The sequence below is a fragment of the Cottoperca gobio genome, chromosome 13, assembly GCF_900634415.1.
Source record: "Cottoperca gobio chromosome 13, fCotGob3.1, whole genome shotgun sequence".
NCBI classification, from domain to species: domain Eukaryota; kingdom Metazoa; phylum Chordata; class Actinopteri; order Perciformes; family Bovichtidae; genus Cottoperca; species Cottoperca gobio.
The window spans coordinates 25,252,595-25,277,572 of NC_041367.1; the positions used below are offsets into that span (position 1 = coordinate 25,252,595).

Consider the following 24,978-nt stretch of genomic DNA (forward strand, 5'->3'; position numbering starts at 1 on the left):
AAATAAATATATAGATTACATCAGGAGATTGCTGTTTTGATTCGACATTCAAGCTCCGAGTTCTTCAGCTTTTTCCTACCCTTTAATTGGCGTCCCTGGGTGGGCTCCAGAAAGGAGAAGTGAAGAACGATCGCCGAGTATCGTTGACTGGTATTCATTGCACGTGCAAAAGATCAGGTGAGAGTGAACACCGGTTAAAACAAATATTCACTGCAGGTAGACTAGGAAAACTTATTAATGAATGCCAGCAACAATGTTCGACGGTCATAGCTAATACAACTGCTGTTAAACGATAAAAAGCAATCCTGAATGTTGAAATACAAGTGATAAGAGCAAGCATCGAACATATTAATTGTGTTAACGATATTTATTAAAAGCCTATGGAGGGTTCCAGCGTAGTCTGGTTAGGGCCTCGTGCTCATATTAATCACTAAAAGCCTATGGAGGGTTCCAGCGTAGTCTGGTTAGGGCCTCGTGCTCATATTAATCAAACAAATCCCAGAGTGGGTGTCCGGTCTGGTACCGGATAAAGCTTATGGTAAGCTTGCATTGATATAGTTTAATACGAAAACACCTAAGGAAGGTAGCTAAGAAAGCTTAGTTAGTTTAATGTTAAATAAGTCCTTTGGAAGGCAGATAGGTATAGTTTAATTCAAAGACTTAAGGGAAGCGTGGCTTAGAAGCTAGTGTTGTTTACCAAAGGAGGATAGTGATTATAATCCTGAATTACGTGAGAACCGATGACGATCGCCTCATAGTCTCAGATGTTGTATATCATCTCCTTTGCGGCAAGCATAGTGTAAAACATGTTAAGATTTGTTGTATTGTTGTATTGTTGTGAGTAAAGTGTGTCTAAAGCAGGCCTAAGGCGAGGCTAAGCTAGCGTTGATATTTAGCTAATGCATTGGAGTTTGTAGAACGGGTGAAAACTGTTCAAACTGACTGGGGGACGGTTGTGAAATCAAAGAGAACCGTGGAGTGTGTGTGAAGTAGTTTTAAGTTGGAAAAACGTGAAAGAAGGAGACGTTTTTGTGAAAGGCCTCAGAGATTAGGACCAGCTAACGGTGGCCACGTGATGCTGGGTCGCTAATTCCGCCTACTTGAGGTTACGAGGCATGTGAGAGTAAATTGTGATAAACTAAACCTTGAGTCTTATGCTGGAGCATTTTGGGTGGAAATAAAAAGCATAAGTGATGTAGTGACCGAGTGATTAAAACCAAATATGCGAGTTTTCTACAAAATGAAAGAAAATTTAGAACAAAGAAACCTCCATTTTCTATCCTTCTTCATCCGGTGGGAATTCAAAAAAAAAAAGACCCACATCCGGTTGATAGCTAAATGCCTCTGGTGGACAAAATTGAGACTACAACTAAAAGTTTATAGAAACTTTACAAAATTTAAACACCTCCACCTGTGGAATGGCAATTAAAGTGCACATAAATTTAAAATCGTGCACCAGCAGACAAATTGGTAAATTACAATTAAAAATCCAATTGAATTGAGGAAAGCTAAAGAGAAGAAAAATGTGAAACCAGAACCCCAGACTGTAGACCGGACGTGAGAAAAAGGACTGACAAGAGAACATGACTCCCCAGCAACGGGGATCCACACTTCTGGAACCAGGTTGTATATCTGCATTCACACACACTATCATAGTCAATTAAAGGAGGCTGAATTGTAAAGTGTAGAAAACTGTCTCTTATATGTTTTTGAGAAAACATGTTTAATAAGTGTGTGGATGACAGATATGTAGACTTTTTGTGTAATTCTGGAGCAGACAGAAATGATTAGAGCAGAACAGAGCCGCAAAATACTCAGAATAAAGAGTGTAAAATAAAAACAATCAGCTAACGATAGATTACGTTCAGAATAAAAAATAATAATAAAAGACTTTAGTATCAGGCCATATTGGAGATGGTATCTGTTTAAGCAAGAAGTGTCAGAGAATTAGATCAAGTGTCAGGAGCAATCCATATTTCCAGTAAGGAAAACGGCCATATATAGGAAGGCTGATGGTACCAGAGTTACAGGTAGTAAATAAAGTTGTAGTACCAAGAGCATCCAGAGAGCACATTTATAATAATAGATATAGCAAACGCATTCTTTTCCAGCTAAGTGGTAAAAGAAAGTCAGATTTAGTTTGAATCCAGTTTGAGGGAAAGAAGTGTGCATTTACATAATAATCCCATAAGGATATGATGAGCGCCTTGATATAATAAACTACAATTGTTCAAATCAATAGTAAAGAATTCGAGTTACAACATTTCACAATCAGGCAGAGCACTGGAAGAAGAGAGGAAGAACTTAATTAGAAGCACCTAAACCAGATTAAGAGACAAATTGTGTAATTTCTGTAGAAGCTGAGTGCCAAAATGATGCACTATTAATTAATCCTCTGTCAAAACGGATTTCTAAAAACCCTATATCAGTATCTGATAAGATAATAGGGAATGAAACAGCTGACGAATTATTTAAGAAAATAAAGTTTTGGTAAACTCATCTGTTTTAGAAATACCAGACTATAAGAAGCCTTTTATCTAAACGGCAGACTTCATGACATTAGTATTAACACAGAAACATGGAGATAAGAGTAGACCAGTGGTTCACTACTCTTCACAACTAGACCCAGTAGATAAGGCGATGCCTGACTGCACATGAGCAGTAACTGCAGCTTCAATGGCAGGTCAGGCCTCTGCATCAAGTGTTATTCAGGCCATTGACTTTAACAGTGACACATGCAGTGTCAATTTTGTTTTCACAACCGCATCTGACTATAGAATAATGTACAACTTTGATCCGTCTACATTATTTCCAACAGCTGAAGACGGAGAACCACATGACTAAACGACAGAGACGGACAAGGAACTTCACCAAGACCAGACTTGACTGACGTTCCCTAAGAGGAACCAGAGATAGAAATGTTTGTTAACGGATCATGTAAAGTAACCTAGAGGATCCGAATGTGACAAGATTTCTGTAGTGACACAGACCGACGTATTAAAAGCAGAAGCTCTACCCAATCATCTGTCAGCAGAGCAGCAGAACTGATAGCATTGACAGAGACATGCAGATAAAAGAAAGACAAAGTTGTAAATATCTACACAGACGGTAACTATGCATGTTCAACATGTGTTTGCTCAACAAGTACAGCATAAAGGTATGGTAACATTGACTAACAAACATATTACTCACTCTAATAGAAGACTTATTGAAGGCAGTACAGCTACCAAAGTATATTGCTTTATATAAAGGCACAACACATATGATAAGAACTGATCCAGTTTTAGTAGACAACAATATGTAAATGAGAAGACAAACACGCCAGAACACAAGACGGAGCTACTGAAAGAGATGCAGCTATAAAGTAAGAACAAGCCGTTTGGACTAAGAATAATTACATACAAGACAGAGACAACTGACGAAAGAACACTTGACCAGAGAAGAACTCAGTACTACCGAGAATGATATAAATGTGTGTATTGAGACACGGTATTTGACCATGTCTCAAAAGGGGGAGTATTATATTGAGTATTATATTAATAGAGTATATTCATAGCATTTGATTCAAAGGCCGAATGCCGAGAAACGGATATTCTGAACTAAATAAATATGAAGGAAATAAATATTGTTTAACGATTATAGACGTGTATAAAATGAGCTGAAGTATTTCCAACACATACAGTAGACGCTATGACAGTAGCTAAAGTGTTTACAGCTAAATGAACTGTAAAATAAGGTAATGTGGGTAAAGGATAATAATAATAATGATAATAATAAGCTTTATGTAAGAATTGCAGGTCAAAGTACTTGCACTGCAAAAACATAAAACATTAGACAGAATAAGAACATTTAGGGTACAATAATCAGTGTTGATGTAAATAAGTGTGAAAGACTAATGGTATAAAAGAACACTGGAAATCATGCCAAGTTTCCCTATCTGTGCCGGGAAAACTATCAGAGCCATATTTAGAAATATACCACCATTTGGAAAGGAAGAAGAGGGAGAGAAAAATATATCCTGGTGACACATAAATATATCACCACTCCTGTAAGAGACACTGACTCCATAAAGCAGAAACTGGACCTCTTCGTGGTGAAGTCTGACTACACAGGGAGGTGGTACCCATAGGGGCACTTGTCTCACCATCAGTGAAGATTCAACAACCCGAAGTTTTAGAAGGGGACTGTGAAATGGGGGTCAGAGTCATCACAGGAGGGTGAGTATAGCCCTGTACACCTGAGACTGCACAACCACATCAAATTTGATTTCTGTGACGTAATAACCTGTCCCTCTTCCCTAACAATATGCAGAACAGGTCAGGTGGGCAGAGGAGCACAGCTGCCACGGAGAGGAGTGACATGTAAGAAAATAAATGATTGTGATCCATTATTCCTCACCATCGTTTCATCGCATCCCAGAGATTAGAGACTGTTTGTTTTAGGCAGCTGAGGTTTTAGGAGCAGGTCCACAAGGACACTTTAGGATAAAGGTAGAAAACAAGAAGACTGCAATCTCAAAGCAGTCAGTAGGAAAGGATATAAAGTTACTACAGTAAGAAATAGAATAGCAGGGAGACAGGATATGTGGAGAAGAATATGTGGCTTGACTGCAAACTGTATACCACTAGCTCAGTAAATATAGTGTGTGTGTGTGTGTGTACCAGTCAGGCCCCTCCTTGCTTTAAGCCCAGTCCCAGTACTACTTGGACCAATAACAGAGTAAACCTGTCTGTTAACAATGATGCACAGTGTAACAGAACCACTCAGCCCAATTTGCAAAAATCTCATTAAGAGATTTCCAACTCACAGAACCAATAGCACAAGACTGAAATATGTGCATTGATGACACTGGTCGAGCGTTTCTATGTTTGGCCCACAACAGGTCAAACTCTTGTGAGCTTGAACTCGGCTGAAGAGAAACACAGCACCTGGGGAGAGGTTCAGCTCCACAGCATACAAGAGATGCAGTAGGAGTCCCCCGGGGAGTGCCAGAGATCAAATTGGAGCAGGTTTTGACTCATTGTTTTTATGATGGGCAACTACTAATAAGAATGTAGATTAATTGCATTCATTGCATCTAACAGAGGTTTATTAATTATTACAAGGGATGCCGTTAAGGGACAAGCTGAACAACAAGCAGCTTGCAGCTTATTGACATGATAGAATGTCTTTAGACATTCTCCGAGCAGAGAAAGGAGGTGTGTGTGTGTGCCATGTTTGGATCACAATTATATCAAATAATACTGTTTCAGAGAGATCAGTTACTAGAGCCTTACAAAGATTGACAACATTATATAAAGAATCAGCAGAGAATTCAGGGGTAGAGAATTAGTCTGGTGATGCTATGGAAAGACGGTCCGGGAGATGGAGAGTTCTCATGTCACTGGTATCTTCAGTATTAGAAAGATTATTCTGATTCTGAATACTTACTGTATGTGGATGTTGCTATACCATAAATTAGAAGCCACATGACGAGATTGATTGATTCCACAATAACAAAACAAATGTACACGAGTATCAGCCCCTCTCCATAGATTTATGCAATTTGATAGAACTAGCCTGATTACAGAACGGAATTGCATTAGACATGGTGCTAGCTGAAAAAGGGGGTGTCTGCAAATTGTTTGGCTCTGTGTTGTACTTTCATCCCAAATAACACAGCCCCTGATGGATCCTTTACCAGAGCTTTGAAAGGACTTGACAGACTCAGCAAAGAGCTAGCATCAAACAGTGGGGTATAGAATTACTTCACAGGCTCCCTGGAGCGTTGGTTTGGTCAGTATAAGATGTTGGTGTTGTTCATACCGATAATGATAGGCATAATAATCCTATGTGGATGCTGTGGCATTCCATGTATCCACACTCTGACCACTAGACTGATCACCACTGCCCTGAGCAAAGAGAAAGAAACTGAGAAAGGTCAGTTTTTTATGCAGGAGCAAACCAAGTTACTCATAGACTATGATATAGAGCAGGAACACGACAACCAGGAAGATGATTTCGTGTGAATAACTCTACAAAGTGTCTACCGAAGCCACTGACTTTATTGTAGTTACAGTCTCTCAGTCGTATACAGATATTACAGTCTTATACAGACATTAAAAGTTTACTAATATTTACTGTCTTTTACTGGAAGTGTTTTTTATTATACTGAAGCTAATTGTCTTTATGCTGGAATAACAAATGAAGTTCTTTGGTTTTATACAGAAGGTATTTTTTATGACTGGAATAAAAACAAGTGCACTATGAATGTATTCTTGTATACCATATGCTGAATTTGTACACCACTCGGTGCCTTATATTTACTGGAGATTATACACACCATAAATGGTGTGTAAAGGGGGAATTGTCAGGTAAATTAATCCATATTGGAAAGACTATCGTATGTATTTGTTTACCTCAATCAATATATATATATATATATATATCTACACTACGAATATGTTTCTCTGCAATTATGTATTTTCTGCACTGAGTGTATTACAAACATAATAGGGACACTTCCCCTTTAAGAGAACAGGTCAACAAACCATTACTTCCTGACTGCTGACGGAGGAGCGTGTAGGCGCCAAACTGGGACCAATGAGGAGAAGGTCAACGCCTACTCCTATGTAGCCGCATGTTTTACGACTCTCGGGACACACCTGGAGCGGAGCCGTGAGACCGCAACGATGGGGCTCTTTGAGCCATGCGGTCTGTGGAAACGGCGAAGTGAAAAGTGTCCTCAGCTGAGAATATTTTCTTTGTTTGACTTATTGCGTTAAATAAATATATAGATTACATCAGGAGATTGCTGTTTTGATTCGACATTCAAGCTCCGAGTTCTTCAGCTTTTTCCTACCCTTTAATCGCTAACTCATCTTTCCGTCTGTCACTCGCCTCTCACCTCTCATCTGTCTGTATTCAGAGTCGCAATGTTTGCCGCCTGGAATGCACAGATTTGATTGGCTGTGTAGCATCACGTGAGATGGCTTAACTCGCATGTAATTGGTCTGTGAGTTTCCTGAACCGCTAAACCAGTGCCGTAAAAACGAGAAAAACTGCGCTATGTCCACTGTGAACATCGTCACATCGATAAAAGTCCATGAACAGGTGTTGCAATCTGTGAAATCAGCTGATCGATTTTTACATTGTGTGATCATAAACAGTTATAACTTAATAACTTGTGCGCTCATCACGGTTCATACACGTCCTGGTTTTAGCGCGGGCTCTCAACATTAGATTGACACTTCATTTGAGCCAATCGGAGCTTCGATGGGTCTTTTACAACCTTCATGAGCCAATGAGTGTCAACTTGATAAGAAAGTGCCCACCCTCTTCTTTCATTGGCAGGCTGTGCCAGGATCAGCTCAGCGTCTTGGTGGCGCGCGCATCGTATAGAAAATGAGCGCCTCTTTCGTTAGATGTGTCACTTTCCATGTTTTTTTTTTTTTTTTAAATACAAATTATTTTCAAAATGATATTTATTATTTATTGTTCAGAAGAAAATACAAAACAAACATAAGATATTAGAACATTTTTTTGTTTATCCTTCACTTACTATAATATGGGTATATAATAGTTATTTATAAATAAATAAAAATAATATTTATTAATAAATATAATATGTACAAATTGCACAGTTGGTGTACGCCTGGTGTTACTCTTAGAAAAACCTGTCTAATAAATTAAGTTTTTATCCTTTTTATCTGAAATTTGGTGGTGAACTTGATAACACTTGGTTCTATGTTTCTATTGTGTATTTCAGCTCGGGACTACCAGCTATACCCATCTTCAACAACAAACTTCAGGCGGAGTGTATTTTCTTCAAATTCAGTATATTCAGACCACTATTACTCAGTGCCAGAAGCACTTGGATTTTATTGTTCTGCAAGAACAATAGAGAGTTATCTTTTGAATGAGACCAAAATCATGCAGCTGGTGCAAATGGTTGAAGAGCAGCTTTCAATTTACTTTAAGTATGTCGTTTGTAGGTATTTTCGGGTAAATTCGCCCACACTATAAGTTAAAGATCAGCCCACCTTAAAGATCAGCCCACCTTAAAGACCAGCCCACCTTAAAGATCAGCCCACCTTAAAGACCAGCCCACCTTAAAGATCAGCCCACCTTAAAGATCAGCCCACCTTAAAGACCAGCCCACCTTAAAGACCAGCCCACCTTAAAGACCAGCCCACCTTAAAGAACCGCCTGAGCTGGAGTTGTTGCTGACTTTGGTGTTCAGCGTTCACAGCTGTAAAGTTACTGCTCAGTTCATACTCCTCCACAATAACCTGACAATAAGGAGAGAAGAAAGGTGGAAGCCCAGGTCCTACCTGCGGGCCACGTAGTAGAACACTGGGTTGCCAGCCTTGGAGGTTCCTGCCTGGTAGAAGATGTTGAGGGTCTTTAAGGCTTTGAACTCCTCCTTCTCATGGACCTGGTGCCTGCAGAACAAACCAGAGAGCTGAGGCTCAGTCAACCTTCATTTATGTTACAGGGTTTAGGACTTAACGCTGTTATATCACACTCAGGATATATTAGAGCAATATTCATAATATCATTTTCTACTGTATATAATATTGTTGTATTATTAGAGATATTTTTTAATCCCAGTGGGAAAATCTGTCCATAGCAATTAAATAATCATAAATTGTATTTATAGGCGCACTTTTCATTTTCAGTGCTACAGAGTAAAAAAAACCTTTGACCAATCGTACTGATTTAGAGTTAAGTAAATGTGTTTTAAAAAGTAGAGCAAACTACACCCAGTGATCAACTTTATTTCTTAAGCCAGTGCCTTGCTAAGAATCTCATCATGTTCTATCTTTTGTTTTCAGTTGCAGACACCCATTTAGCTTATTGAAAGCAAACTTCAGTACCTCAGGAAGACGATTTTAGAGGACATGTTGAAGCAACAGTGTAACTGGGAGAGCCACACCATTTACCAGCTGCATAGCCAGCAGATTCTTTATGTTTAGCAAGGAGTGATATAGAGACAAGAGGATACAGAAAACCACCAAACATTGATTTTGTATAACTCAGTCAGTCTCTCAGAATGCAATCCAGGATTGAGTTAATTCATTGAGTTAATAATTAATAATATGACTTCAGAGTATTACGGAATGCTGGGAGGATACAGTGAGTACGGAAAAATAAAAGATTTCTGAAATCTTACTGAAATCAACAGTCAGACCCACACACCTTTAAGCAACTGATGAGGCAGTAGGTGAGAAGACGTTTAAGGGACATTTCCCACCGAGGGTTCATAAAGTGCACACAACTACGCTCTAATAAATGAAAACAGCTACAGGATGAAATGAGAATATGAGGCTGAGCAGAGGTTTAGAATCTACTCAAGTGACTCGCTTGTTTTGGGAGATGTGATGGAGGACCTTGAGAAACAAGTCCATGAGGAGATATTATGTTACAGGCTACCTGGTCATGAACTCCTCAAACTTGGAGCTGGTCAGGTTGACACTGGACCAGTGAGTGTCAGCCACAGGTTTGTGTTCAGGAGGTCCCAGGTAGGCCAGCAGCGTGGCCATCTTGTCAAAAGGTCGCCGGCCTACGGCCTTGTGGTCTCTGAAGATCAGATCATAATGAATAATTTCACAAAAATGATGTGGTAAAGTAGTGCTAAAGAATTAGTTAATTATTTAGAACATACGGCTTCATAAAATCCCCTATCCTGACCTGTTACTGGAGAGGTACTGGCCGATCCTCTCCTGGTTATTCCACAGCAGGCGGTGGAGGGCCAGCACGTTACCATCACTGATGAAGGACAGACTGTGGTTGACCGAGTCGCTGGGCGGAGAGTCAGATGCTATGTCCAAGAAAAACCTGGGATGAGACAAGAGAGTACACACTTAAACTACAGTGGTGCTGTGGAGAAATGTTGTCATTAGAAGAGTCTCTGCATCTCATGCTCTACCAGGACGCCTTAAAGAACACTCTGCTTTATGACCAAAGTAACCTAGTAAACCCTCATCAAGTAAGAAACAATCAACACAACCTGTCGCTCAAATGAGCCACGCAGCCGCAGTGTCCCTTAGTCTCAGAGGTTAATCACAAAAGATACAGTAAAAACTGTAATATTCATTCAAATGCAGCGGACATTTATGACATCAATAATTAACTGCTGGTGTGATTTACTCATGCAAAATGTTTTTTAGTTAAACAATGTTGTGGGTCCTCTAGATTGAACCAAAACAATACTTTTATCAAAACTATAGTTTGGATAGATTTTTTAAACAAATACTATGTGAGAAGAAAACGGACTGAGGGCAGTTAGTGTCGAGCTCCAAGTGTCTTACCTTCTGGCTGAATCAAAGTTGCTCTTAACAAAGTCATTAAAAGGCCTCATGTGTTCCTCTTTTGTAAACAAGACATGGTTTGCAATGCTCTGCAGAATCTGAAAAGACAGGAATATAAAACATGCATATTAAGAACAATCCTGACTTCAGCTCCTAAGCAACTGACAATACTTGCATAGAAGACATTGGATGTTACGGACCTGTGGAATACTGAAACTAATGACAGAAGGATGTTTATTCTAATTGTCGACTGTTATTTTTGGTATTAGTAAAAGAGCAATTCCACTTAAAAGTTGCCATCTCTGAGGAAGAAGAAGCACAATGCCAACTGTAGATGTCAGCTACCAAATGTCCAACATGACCAGTTTGAATGTGTCCAAGTTGTGACATTGTGTGTTGGACCACATTAGTTCTCAACTGTGTGGAGCGGCAGAGAAGGAAAATCTTTCGCATTAAGCAGTTTGTACTTGTTTCTGTAGTTTGAGTGTGTCCTCTACTTTCACATCAACTCTAAACAACATTTAACCATCAAGGCAGAATGAGAGCTGCCATTGAAGCTTGTAAAGCTCTTAAGGACACAATAATGCTACAACAGGTGTAGTTGGAGAAGGCGTCTTTATTCTCTCCATACAATATTGTTGAGCAAGGGAACACAAAGATTGACCCAGCATGCATGCCAACAATCACAGGCGCCTCACTGCTAGATTTTGGAGAGAATTCCTGGCAAATATTGTACAATACAGTGGATTTAACCGTCATAATTCCAAACTCCACTTTCTACGCCCTTTAATGTCAAAATGGTCTAAATGAAATAGCTTGGCTTATTGTTGTAACGCATATCCGTGTCCCTCTATTCACCAGCCTTACCTTGGACATGAGTTTGAGACCCCGTTCTATCCTGGGTAGGGGTTTCTTCTCCAAGATGCCAGCCTCATAGGGAGAAACAATAGCTGGGTTGACAAAGCGCAGAAACATGGCACTGCCCACCGCACCAATGCTGTTCTGTGGGAAACGCTGACTCACCACCTGCGTGAAGGAGGATGGAGGGAACAAGGGAAGACAAAGGAGGGGAAAACCAAGGGGAAATGTAGAACAGATGGAACAGAAGAGAAAGGTTTGAGCAAAGGGAAGGAAAAATGGATTTCAGTACATTGAAAAGAGCAAAGGTGAGAATGATGAGAATAACAAACTAAGCATACATCCATGTGTAACATAGCAGAGCAAGGTGAGCCTGGGCCAGAACAGTAAAAGATGTCAGGTTCAGAAGGAGGACGACCTATGAAGAGATTTAGAAATAATCCCAGGTCATTTTGAGCTGTAACGAGAGCTACAAAGGTTCTCCAGTTACAGCCCAAGAAAGAGAAAAGAAAGAAATGCAATAAAAGGAACCCATCTGTCCCCTCTCTGTTGTTGTGAATAAAAAAGGCGGCGGATGACAGATGTAGAGCTATGAGTTGTGCTGCGAAGCAGAGGATGAGTCGTACATGTGAGAATCCCAAAAGAACCCAACGTGCACATCACATCTTGCTTTATGCGTGTGACACATTCAGAACCAGACGCAGTTAGCGCTGCCGAGAGTTCAGTCTGTCCCTCAAGCCTCCCGTCAGTCAATAACAGGCATGACGAGGCATGGTTGCAGATAAAAAGCAGTTCTTGGAACATAATAATTAAGATTATCAGATCTGCAGTAAGAGCCAGACCGTTCTACGGATCAACAGCGAGTATTGTATTGAAGATGTAGATTGGCCTGTAGAAGTGCCCATTAAGGCTTCACTCCAGTGTATTAAAACCTCAGATTTATTTTGTAGTCTTATTCATATCATTAAAAATAACATTTCACTCATTTTAGATAGATCCATATTTGTCTTTTCTTACACCTTTGTACACCATGTTCTCAAACTGTTTAAGAAGCTCAGCATGCAGAAATATTCAAATAAAATAACACATTTACACTGCATTCAAAAAACTGCATGATTTGTGCCCGTAACTGCATGGGATCATCATAAGGTAAGCAGGTCTAAAGGGAGACTCGTGGGTGTCCATTGAACCCGTTTCCATTCAGACATCTTGAGGAGGGAGGTCAATGGAGCCCTGTGAATGTTGCCGTGATAGTGTTTCCTTCAGCAAAATGTTGCTGAACTTTGGACAGTTATTTCCTTTGCGACAAGCTAGCATGACATGGAGCTCAATGATTCCTTAGGCTTTCCAGTTTAAAGTGTACCTACTGTAAATGTATGTGCAGATGGGTTTTTGCTTAAACAGATAAAGTGTATATGGGGCTCAGTATGGTCCTCCACCTCCTCTGCGTGCATGTTTATCTCCTCACACTCTGGTCCCTCCTGGAGTTGCAACTGCTCTAGGACAGGGGTTCCCAAACTTTTTTTACTTAAGGGAATCCTTTTCTATTTATTTATATTTAATTTTATTTTTATATATATATATATATATAAAAAATCTCATATTGTATTCAATGCATAACAATAACAAATGATAAACTGCACAATTAACCCAAATAATGGGCGCAATACCTGCGGGAAGTTTGTGTAAAACGAGCGAGTTGGATACATTTTGAGCATTTTATTGCATCAGAGATCAGTTTTACTTTTATTTAGGCTGTTCAGCAGAGAGGGAAGGCTCTGTGAATATAGCCTACATCCTGTGACATTTAAAATTAACAATGTCATTGAGTTTTCTTCACAGAAATGAATGAAAACCTGAGATATAGGCCAACTGTAGCTTTGGTGAGCAACACTTGTGTTTCCGGACCCCCAGGTTGGGGGGGGGTCCTCCACTATGCCTCCTTCTGAACCGGACAGCGTTTACCGTTTCCCCTCAAGAAGCAAATGGAGATGATTTGCTCGTGGGTACCACAGACCAATTAGTGATCATTAACAAGGTTTATAGCATTGCCTGCTGCATGGTTCAAAAACCAAAAGCAGCGCTGGTTAACATGTGGCTTGTTTCCAACCCCTCTGGTCATCTGAACACTATCACTATTTGCTGTAGCAACGTCGCCCCATTCCCACGTCTCCGACAATGTTATCACACCTAACAGAGATGACCGGTAATGTCATGATGGCCAAAACTACAAGATCCACATTGTAATAAACTACAATTTGTCTTTAATAAAGAATTTAGATTTCCGTCTGGGAACTGAAGTAATAGCAACTATAAAATGTGCTTCCATCTAATCTTTCATTGTTTTACCAAATTTGGCGATTTTAGATTTTGGTCAGCTTAAGTAAGGGTAATGTGTCCGATAAAGGGAATACTGACTATATCTACATGCATGAGCACACACACTCGCACACAACAAAGCAGAGACCTACCTACGCAGAGTTCACTCTTTGCAGGAGATTGTTTTCCAGCACAGTTTATAAATACATACTAGACTTATATGTCTTTGTTTTACTTACTGTTTGGCAGACTGCATCAACATGTTAGAAGTCATTTACAGCAAATTGTCAAGTCCACTAATTCCATGAGTGGAATGGCTATAACGTTTAGTTAATAACCTCATTAGTTTTGCAGGTATGTTGTCATAAAACCTTTGACCTGAAGATGGAGCCAGGTGAGAAGACAGAGGATCATAACGTTATTACAATGTATCTTATCAGGGGAACCTGAATGTGTCTACCAAATTTCATGGCATCCATCAAATAAATGTAGAGATATTTCACTCAAAAACGCAGATCTCAACCTCATGATGGTGCTAGAGGAAAGGTCAGGGGAACCACTAAAGTTATTAGTATTCTTCCTCTGGGGACCATGGATGCCTGTACCAAATGTAAAAAGTGAATACTAGTTGAGATATTTCAGTCTGGACCAAAGTGGTGGACCAACCATCCCTAGATCAATGCCACTGGCATGGCCAAAAAAATAAGTTTAAAAGGCTTAACAATTAGAAAGGACCAGATTAGGACTGTTTTACCTTGAGTGTTTATCCGTCCCTTTTTATCAGTGAGTGCAGTTGATCCGACAGCCAGATGCTGGTATTTGGATAACTGATCTAATAGTAGTTCCGACTGTAAACTGCATTCTCTTGACATTATCCATGAATTCATACATCTCAGACTCATCTCCTGAGGGTCCTGCCTCTAACCTCATTAAATGTGTCGCGTCACTTAACGATTCAAGACAGGTCAGATCATCAGAGAAAAAATGTAGTTAGTCTGTTGAGAGTATGGACTACATTCCCCAAATACTCTCTTCCTCAATGTGTCAATCAATATCATCGCCTTAGCTATATATAGAGTAACCATGAATGAATCCTTTATTGCCCCTCAGGGAATTTCCTTTGCAACACCATTTAAGTTGTTTCTGTTATGTACTGCTGGGACTTCCTCCATTCCTTCTTTCCCCCTTCTTACCTAAAAACTTTTGGCCCAATTTAAATGAAACTTGATGGATGGGTGCAGCATGGGCCACAGAAGAACCCATTACATTTTAGAGCGGATCTAAATTACGTGGTGGATACACACATTATGTTTTAATCGTTCACATTGCGAGATAGAGGATCTATGATGCATTCATGTGGCGTCAGAATAATTGGAAAAATGTGTTTCTGATTAGTTCCCTCCTCAAGTCAGAACTACAACATAGAATCAGATATCAACGTGTTGTTTAAACGCTCTGAGCAATAAATACAATACGTCCTCTTGGGGTCATGTTGTTTCCACATTGAGACTTAAGACAAATGAACAAACCAAAGTTGGAAGTACAACTTCCCAGCTTGGGAAATGGGAGCATGTGAATGCACCATTGGACTTGGAGAGAGGTCTGCTCTCACCAAATGCATAAAGTCTTTCACCTCAAGGATGGAGTGTAACCATGTTCATATACCAGTATGTGCACTTTGTTTTCTTTCAGATCAAATTCTGACGTTGGCCAGAATGGATTCAGTCCTGATCAGTGGATATACTTTTAATCTTTCCGGAACACACAATGTATGTGAACAATGCAGCTTGCATACAGGGTTGCGTTCCAATAGACACCATTGTGGATCCAATTCCCACATTTGCTGAGTTATTAGTTTAATGGTGCTATGGATCTTATTTGAATTCTAATAAAACAATTTTTTTTATCTCTTCTTGTTCAACGTTACCAGGCTTCTCATGTTTTGCTAGCGCTGAACACTGCTTTCAATGGTTGAAATAAAAACGTCTGTCAGCAGATTACATCACATGGGGATAATTCATGTCACTTCTCTAATGCTACTGTATGCTTTAGTGACAAATATCAGCACTGCTGCTTTACAACCAGGTCTTTTTACCATACACACTCTTTCAGGTGGGGGGATGAAGGTGAGAAAGACCTTGTACCCTTGAGTGCAGCAAAAATAGTTTAAGCAAATCTCCACAAGATGATCTATATTTGAGTGCGAGTGAAAAGGCTCTGTGGGAGGACTCATCACACATACTTCAAACACATTGCTCTTCATAAATAGTGGGGAAAAGAAGACCATAGAGTTGAGGAGCCCAACACATGACAGAAGGAGGGCAGTTTATCAGGATATTTCATCGAAACACCATTCATGTTTTTTTAGAAAGCCATGTCAGGGGAGGCAGGTGAGGTGATTTAAAATGAGTCATATAAAGAGGGAGACACATGACAGTGCAGATGAAATGTTCTGAGAAAATGTCTCCTGGAGAGAAAACACAAGAACCCAGAAAGAAAAGAGAGAATGCCAGTTTCCTGGGAACTGTTAATTGAAAATACATCAAATGGCGCCAATATTAGTACAATGATTTTAAGAGAGGGTTGTACACAAAGCTGAATATGGAGAACAGAATAAAACATTTCCAAAGAGACACCAAATTAATACAACATAAAAAAAAAGATGAAATAAAATGAATGAAATGCAAAAAAGGCTTTTTTGCTTTAGGGGGGAAAGTGTCTGAGGGAAAATAGATTCTCCAAACTTACTGCTTTTTTGTTTTCCTTTTTTTCTTTTACTGTTGCTTTATTCAGTAGAGAGTGGCAAGTAGCCTACAGAACAGAGATGAGCACAATCATGGTCACAGCACCAGCTACACACACACACACACACACACACACACACACAAAAAAAACACAGGAAAATCAAAACTGCTTTTAGAAAAGTGTTCATCACTGCTCAGGGGACTTGAAGCGTGTCCATGCATGCTCTAGCGTAGTTTGACTTTAGCAGACTATTTGTGTGTGTGTGTGTTTGTGTGTGTGTCTACACGTTTTCAAAAGGAAATCCAAGATGGAAAATGGGAAATCAAAGATGTCAACACATGGAAAAATACAAAATCTGTGGTTATTAAAAACAACCCAGACCTTGTTTTATGGGGTTGGGTGTGAAGCATTCTGAATTAGTAAGAAATGTAACACCTTCACAGTAAAGTCTATTCATTCAGTTGTCGAGTGTGAATAGACGAAGCAGAGGCGCTTCCTTTTCTCCGTAGTAAAGGTGAGATAGCAGCAGCAGTGTGAGGCTGCTTGGACATTCAGGTGGGGAAGTTATGTGTGTATTGAGGTTAGACTATAATATTATTTAGTCAATAAATTTGGTGATACAGTTGCTGTGATCACACCTAATCCATCGTCTTTGGGCATGGACAGTAGGAACATGTCCCTTCCAACGTTTTTAACTAAGGGAAACACTTGTCATTTTCACTCCCAGGGTTAACGGGGACAGTCTACGCAGAGCTGCCAGGTTTGGATGTTTTCTGCAAAAAAGAAAGCCATTTTGATGGACAGTGAAAGAGTGGGATATAGTGGCTACCCGTCAACCCTCTGGCTGTAATATGCAGTCTGTGAGATGAATGTACAGCAGCGAAATGGAAGCAGATGGTATTTATAGTTGAGAAGATCATTAGACTTTAAAGGGCCTGTACACCTACATGGTGTTTTTAATTCATCTGGCTGATTCTAGCTCGTCTCGTGGCGTGTAGAGACTTATTGATTGACATCTTCCATCTCCTGATAGCTTGTTTGTATCCGTTAGGGAGCGACAAATTACACATTTAACCATTTTATTGGTTGATGAAGATTTGTGACCTAATAAAGTCCCATCAAAGCTCCGGCCGACCTACGACCTGAGCAGAGGCTGTTCAGAGGCTTTAAAGTGATGTCTCATTACAACTGAAAATAGCCCCACAAAGAGACAGATGGATCCTTGTAAAAGATCCAAAGTTAAACCAAACCTTTGGTATTACCGGTTGCAAACTAAATGTGCAGCTGTACTGCAGACATGGTTTTAAATCTTTCTCGGGGGAGAGCCCAGCTGGCCTGGGGGTGAGGGTACCGCAGTAACATGCAAAGCCCACGGTTCATGTCGGGACAGAGACCTCTGTTGCATGTTGTTCCTCTGTCTCTCTGCTCTTGTTTCCTGTCATCCCTCGACTGCTCACGATCAAAACAATAAAAAAGGCACAGAATGCTCACCAACATAATGGTTTTGCAGTCATTTCAGATCCTGATAATGATCAGCTGATACGGCAGACACAGGAAGAGTACAACTGTGCAGATTCTTTTCCACTCATTTGATCCAACAGAGGCACAGAGAGTCATAGCTGACACCATGGCAATGCAAAGAATTAGGTGTGATCACAGGACAGGGGAATCATTGCAGTGTGTTCTGGGAGAATGTTGCCAAATAGTCTATAAAACTGGCACTGAAGCCCGTCTTACCCCATCTGAACCTGATCCTCTTCAACCAGAGTCTCATTTTACTAGTTTTTGCCATTGTCATTAAGGCCCCATCTCCACCTGGTATTAACATGTGATGTGTGTATGGATAACATACCTTGATATAGCGTAGCATAGCATTGGATCACAGTCTTTGCACCAACAATTGGTTTTATATAGGAGGACTATTAGTGTAGTCTTGTAGGCCATTATGTTCCGATGGGCTGTGGCTATTACAATATGTATGTATGCGATCACTACATCACTCTGCTCGTCTTATTACTGCCAGTAATTATGTATTAGTATACATCTGTAGAGAAGAAATGCAGCTTGGAATTACTGTGTTGTACAATTAAACGGACAATTCATCCTTCAACCAAATTAAGGTTTTGTAACTCTATATGGAACTTACTGTGTTTCAATGGAATATGACACTGTTGCTTTAAACCAGTCAGGAGAGAGAAACACGCATTAATAACTATACTACATCATCTTTGTCCTCATTGTGTCTGGTAGTGCCTACACTCTTCTCCTTCTGTATATGGCTGCAACAATTAGAAAGGTCAACAATTTAATATAACTGATCAAACGTATCAGTCATTATTTAAGCAAATTAGGGTCTTTGGGTCCAATCTTCCAAACGTCATTTATTACAGTAAACAGTATCCTTTCATTTTTGGTCAGATAAACCCAAAGAAAATCAATATATCATCTTGGGCTATAGAACATGGTGATGGGCATTTTATCATTTATTTTCTTTATTGGTTTTTTTTATACTCATATTCAGGAACTAGTGAGGACAGTAAACGATTAACTCGATGGCAATAGCTAGGAAAACAAGGTCCTGTTTTAGAATCATTTCTAGTGTCCCATGGTGCTTCAGGTGTTTTCTGCCCTTATGCATCCAAAGTCTTGAGGACAAACACTGAACATGTGGAACTTCTGGGGATTTCAAAACGATCGTACAGAAAGGTCTTGATGTATTGGTCCAGCAGAATGTGTATAGTTGAAAGATATATATAGAGATGTGCGCTGAGTGAAGCGGCAGGAGCTTGAAATGTGTAAGTGACACTGCACACACACACACAGGTAAGGGCAGAGAGGCTGGGTGAGCAGCTGGGGGGCCATGGTGGAGTGAGAGGGGGTCTACCTGGTAGAGACAATGGCAGACACTGCGGAGCTGTGGGGGGAACTCGTTGGACGAACCGATGATGGCCTGGAAGAAGCGCTCAGTGATCTGCAGCAGGTTCCTCTGGTTCTCCTCCAGGTTCTCACCTTGTTCCAGCCTGATGACACAAACAGGGAGTTCCTGTCAGTAAGTGAAGAAATGCATTATTTGTTCATGGTCATCGGTTTGGTATTTGGAAAGGTCTTAGAATCCTTCACACTTTTGGCACGACTGTCTCTGCAAGCTGTCCCAAGATGTTTGTGTTGTAATAAACTTATATATTCAAGTAAGGACAACTCATATTGTTGATGATATCCATCAGTTATGTTCAGCTTCTATTGAGTTTACATTACAACATATTGTTAACATGATTGTTTAATGTTGGCTTTTTAAACACTGTAACTAAACCATCTTGTACAATGTGCTTTGGCAAAACTGTGTTTCAATGTCGTCATGCCAAAAAAGCCTCGTGTCCTCCTCTGTGCTGCCATCTGCTGGTCTCTCCACCAGAATGTGGCTGTCGAGAGCAACGTCAAACACTTAGAAATCAGAAACGGTACCATACACAGATGTTCGAAGAGTAAGAGCAAAAGTATGTCATACCTAAAATCTTGACCAATTTGTTTTAACCATACGCTTTAAGCACAAATGTGGCCATAACAGAGTTTTTATAACTATTTTACATGGGCAACAACTGGCTTTCGGTGCATTTGTTTAGAGCGCTGCTCTCAGAGGCTGCAACATGATCTCCAGACAATGCTGTGATTGGGGTTTCACAATACCATGGTATAAAAGTTTGGGGGAAAATGTGTTATAAGTTGTATAATTCTATTTATTATCAGAATTCTGTTCCCATTCCTTTAAGGGTATATCGGACAGTATACCATGAAACGGTGATATTTTCTGAGATCGTTTATCTACCATATTGCAGTGATCATGTAATGAGAATAACACATATCTGGGCATTCAGTATCCTGCTGGGAGATCCTCTATAATACACATGAGTAACAACAGTGTCGAATGATTGTCTGGATTATCTATTTGTGAGTTAACTGTCTGACGATATGAATACTAAATGTAGTCACTTACCTGGTGGGGTCCACCTCAAAGCTGATGTGTTCAGGGGTGGTGATGACCCCTCTTAATAAAGGCTCCAGGAGCTTCTGCAGGTATGCTGCCCCATATACCTGACACAACATAAAATACAGTCAATAATATCAAATGTCCTATAAGACAGATGTTTCAGCTCAGACTAGGGATGCTAATATTTAACCATTAACCAACAATAAGACTTTCTTGTCCAAATAATGGTATCGGTTAAACAGTAACAGGCTTGTTGTCAAAAGGAGACGGTCACCTTGAAGGTCAGCCCACCTTAAGTCAGCCGGAGCTGTTGCTACCTTCAGGGCTAAACTTCTTCGGTGGAAAGCAAGACACGGAACTTGGCTTGGGCTTGATGACTTGTAGCATCGATTCAGCGGAAAATAGCCTAAACTGTAAACACACTGCACTGCTACGTTCACCGCTATGACGTAATTAATGCTGGGTTCCACTCTTTGCATCCCGTTACCTGCGCAAGTTTGACCATGGCATCATTTGCGTTTACTCTCACTTGCGTTATAGGCGGCGGAACGTGGGAGGGGCTTATCTCCATGTAGATACCAACAACGTTTCATCAACCGTGGTGACACTAACCACTGGTGCTGCTTTGTAGACATGTGGGGGAAGGAAATGCCGTCGTGTCTGTGTTCATGACATTCCACTGTAGCCTCTGTAGCCAGTCACATCAGCTGAATTAATCTGCTTTATTTATTTAATTGCAATAAACATATCAAAAGGATGCTGAAATAACTCCATGATACAGATTTGTAAAAAGTATTTTAAAATGTTTGTTTTCTGAATAGAGTTTGGATCGATCAGGGCTAACAATGTAGCTGCTCCATCAACACACATTTATAAACATTGATTTTTGTCAGGTCTCTGTACAAATATGAGGTACTGAGGAGTTGCGTGTATCACAGAATCGACAGGAGGAGAATCTCAACGCTGATAGCTTTTTCTTTACACAGCTAGTTTTTTAAATTCTCGCAAATACACGTCTATTCGCCTCTTTAAACTGACTTTGTACGAAAAGTTAGCTTCACGTTTGGTGTGAACACACCATAACTTCATACACACCGTCAAACACCCGGCCAGCAGAAACCCAGACAGAGTAAAGTTATGCCAGGGAGACACGCGGCTGACAACCTCGCAGCTAAACTAGTTGATACGGTGGAGACTTACTGGGAAAGTGGCTGCATGCGTACACAACAATGCACTCATCATTGTGGCTGCAAGCTCTCCCGGACGGGTTAATGACTCAGTAACCCTGTTTAGCACATACACTACACCTAGCAATAACTGAGGGATTCAACCCGTTTGGCACTTCAACAACATCACCCCTGCATGCAAGGCACTAATCTTGTCGGTTAACAGTAAATTATGGGTTAAGTAATTTCTAGTTATTACATGGAGGGTTTGTGCTTTGTTTGCTACCTTGAAACAGAAGGTCATTATTTTGCTGGCCAGGCTGTTTCCTCTGAAGAGCGTCTGCATGGAGTCGGCCAGCTCCACCTCTTTAGAGAACATGTTCCACAGCAGCTGGTAGAGGAGGTGGCGGGAGTCAAACAGCGTCACCAGGACTCGAGCTAGCTCATCCTGGAAGTACAACAAACACACCGTATACATCAGTATACATGAATATACATCAGTATACATCAATATACATGAATATACATGAATATACATCAGTATACATCAATATACATCAGTATACATCAGAGTACAATGGGAGCCAGAGCCTTCAGCTATGAAGCTCCTCTCCAGTGGAACCAGCTTCCACTTTGTGTTCAGGAGGCAGACACCCTCTCCACATTTAAGGGCAGGCTAAAGACTTTCCTTTTTGATAAAGCTTATAGTTAGGGCTGGCTCAGGTTAGCCTTGGATCAGCCCCTAGTTATGCTGCTATAGGCTTAGACTGCCAGGGGACACCTCCCTGCTCTCCTCCCCTCCTCTCCCTCTCTATCTGTATGCATTTATGTAACTGTATGTTACTAACTCATCATCCGGGGTATCATCCCCAGAGTTTCTGTGTCTCATGTGGCAGGTTGCCACTGATAAAGTTTACGTCAGGATCATGAATCGTGACACAGCCTGCTGCCCTGGTCCTGCTGGACACCGGGAAGCCTTATTGACATTTTCTTGGATTCATCTAAACTTTCTCTTTTTCAACTCAACATAATTTTCTGTCAAATGTTGTATTTGTACTATGTTGTTTATCCTGTACACACGACATCTATTGCACGTCTGTCCGTCCTGGGAGAGGGATCCCTCCTCAGTCTCTCCCTGAGGTTTCTTCCATTTTCCCCCTTTAATTATGGGGTTTCTTTTAGGAAGTTTTTCCTTGTGCGATGCGAGGGTCTAAGGACAGAGGGTGTTGTATCCTGTACAGTCTGTAAAGCACACTGAGACAAATGTATAATTTGTGATATTGAGCTATATAAATACATTTGATTTGATATACATCAGTATACATACTGATGTATACTGATGTATATTGATGTATACTGATGTATATTGATGTATACTGATGTATACTGATGTATATTGATGTATACTGATGTATACTGATGTATACTGATGTATATTGATGTATACTGATGTATATTGATGTATACTGATGTATACTGATGTATACTGATGTATACTGATGTATATTGATGTATATTGATGTATACTGATGTATACTGATGTATATTGATGTATATTGATGTATACTGATGTATATTGAGTAGAGGTAAGACATTTGTTGTGCCCACTGTCAACATAATGTTTAGAAACATCCCTGAATCAAGAAGAGGTACACACCCACTGGGACCCAGGAACCACATTAGCCAGTGCCATGGCGATGGGCAGCTCTCCCTGGTCTCCCATCATGGTGACCAGCTCCACCAGCCTCTCAAAGCGATCAGCCAGAACCGTCTCCGCCAGCGTGTCGAACTCCGTTCCCTGCTGCAGGATCTTGGTCAGCACTTCCATGAAAGTGGCTCGAGTCTGCAGGTCCTTGTGGTAGCCCAGACCTGGGGAGGAATGTGAAAACTCTGTTACTAACTTCTATGTAAAAAGTTACATTTTTAAAATGGTGTGGCCGGTAATATTGTGCTCGACTTACCGATAGAGTGCATGAGGCCGCTGTCTACGTTAGCGTTGAGCAGGTTGGACATGGCCAGGACTGTGCAGTGGCGCAGAGAGGCCAGGCGGCGGGACATTCCTCTCTTTCGGCCCCCCACTGCCTGACCCTCATCCTCCACCTCACTGCAGTCATTCAGCAGGTTCATGAACAGGGTGAAGTACCTGCACACCACCACAAACAACATCAGCTATTTCATTAGAAAAGGCTTGTACATGCAGGTACTTCACCACAAGTTCGGAGGACTAATTTGTCCTTTTTCTCAATATATTCAAAAGCTTTGATTTTCACACTTTCATAATGAAAACGTTTAGTTTGACACATTTCTTGTCAACACTCAATGTAAACACTGCATGTTGGAGTTTGTTCAACGTGTTCTCAGGACACTAAAAGACATCCTGCATCCCATTGTGTCCCGTGTACATCATCCCTGAACCTATTTTCCTCCCTGCGCTGTCAGTCTGCTCTGACACAGACTCAGGACCGACCCAGCATCTTATATCACGATACATCTAAAATAGGAGCCACGCTTCCAAAATAAGGCCGGGGAGAAATCTGATTACTGGCCTGCTGCATGCGTTTGCTTTAAGTAACCTGGTTACATCAGGGACCCTCCATGGCCAAAGTAGCCTGAGAGCTGTCTCTGCATAAAACAGAGCCTTACCCAACATTACAGTAGGGATATGCCTCACACACATATTCAGATGTTTGTCCCCCACTCCTCCATGGAGTTTTTATAAATATGCTGTTTCAAGTCATCTTTAAATATCTAATTATTGTGACTTTTGTTAAGATCAATTTATGATCACATGATACAATGCCAAAGAGGAGGTTGGGTGCAGGTGTGTTCTTACTTGAGGAAGAGCTGAGATTTGGCCTCCATCAGTTCTACTCCGTCTCCCTCTTCTGGCTGAAGAGGGAGACCAGCTAACAGAGACACGACTGCCTCCATACTGGCCTGGTCCAGGTCCCTGCACCACACACAACACACACACACACACACACACACACACACACACAAAGGAGAAGATAGTAAGGAGAGAGCTCTCTCAGTTCAACAATGCATTAGTTGGGTAGAGTACATGTAACAGAGCTGCACCTTGTCAGACACTTGATGTCATCATCAGCAGCTTGGTTGGATGTTCCCATCACCCAGTCAGTCAGATACTCCACCATCTTGTTCCTACACCAAGAGGAAGACAACAGCATTAACTCACCTTCACCTTCGGTGCCCTTTGACTTTGTTTCATTAATATGCTTGTATCCTGCTCAGAGTTTTTTAAGGTCTAGGAAACACAATGATATGTAAAAAAGTGGCACAGTGGTAACGAGTGTAGTCGTAGAGGTGGCTTTGTCGTTGACCTGTAAACATGCGTGTATACCTAAGAATCCACTGCTGTCACTGACCTGAACTTCATCTCCTGGCAGAACGACAGGTCGTCTCGTCTCTCCATCATCACCTCCACCAGCTGGCACAGCTTGGTTTTGATCTGGATGGCATGGACCACGTTGCCCAGGATGCGCACATACCTGAGGGATGGAGCGCAGGTCAATACACCTCCATGTTGTGTCTTTAAGTCATGATACAATGAAAATGAGTTTTTCACTATGTTAGCTAATTCTACGCAAGCTTT

General features: G+C 40.8%; 1 protein-coding gene across 3 annotated transcripts in view; it reads right to left on the minus strand.

Annotated features, from left to right (window-relative positions):
* Positions 1-24,978, minus strand: part of LOC115017913 (neurofibromin) — an 89,272-nt gene that overhangs the window by 38,885 nt on the left and 25,409 nt on the right. For 2 of the 3 annotated variants that reach the window (XM_029446636.1, XM_029446638.1), the window contains exons 22-35: positions 24,752-24,874; positions 24,444-24,527; positions 24,199-24,315; positions 23,327-23,508; positions 23,023-23,234; positions 21,652-21,813; positions 20,206-20,303; positions 19,099-19,234; positions 16,218-16,280; positions 11,160-11,318; positions 10,293-10,390; positions 9,673-9,819; positions 9,415-9,561; positions 8,313-8,423 (exon numbers count right to left, since the gene is read on the minus strand). In XM_029446636.1, coding sequence (XP_029302496.1) covers positions 8,313-8,423; positions 9,415-9,561; positions 9,673-9,819; positions 10,293-10,390; positions 11,160-11,318; positions 16,218-16,280; positions 19,099-19,234; positions 20,206-20,303; positions 21,652-21,813; positions 23,023-23,234; positions 23,327-23,508; positions 24,199-24,315; positions 24,444-24,527; positions 24,752-24,874 — 1,839 coding nt within the window. The remainder of the gene's footprint in view (positions 1-8,312; positions 8,424-9,414; positions 9,562-9,672; positions 9,820-10,292; positions 10,391-11,159; positions 11,319-16,217; positions 16,281-19,098; positions 19,235-20,205; positions 20,304-21,651; positions 21,814-23,022; positions 23,235-23,326; positions 23,509-24,198; positions 24,316-24,443; positions 24,528-24,751; positions 24,875-24,978) is intronic. The other variant, XM_029446639.1, reaches the window with a different exon arrangement.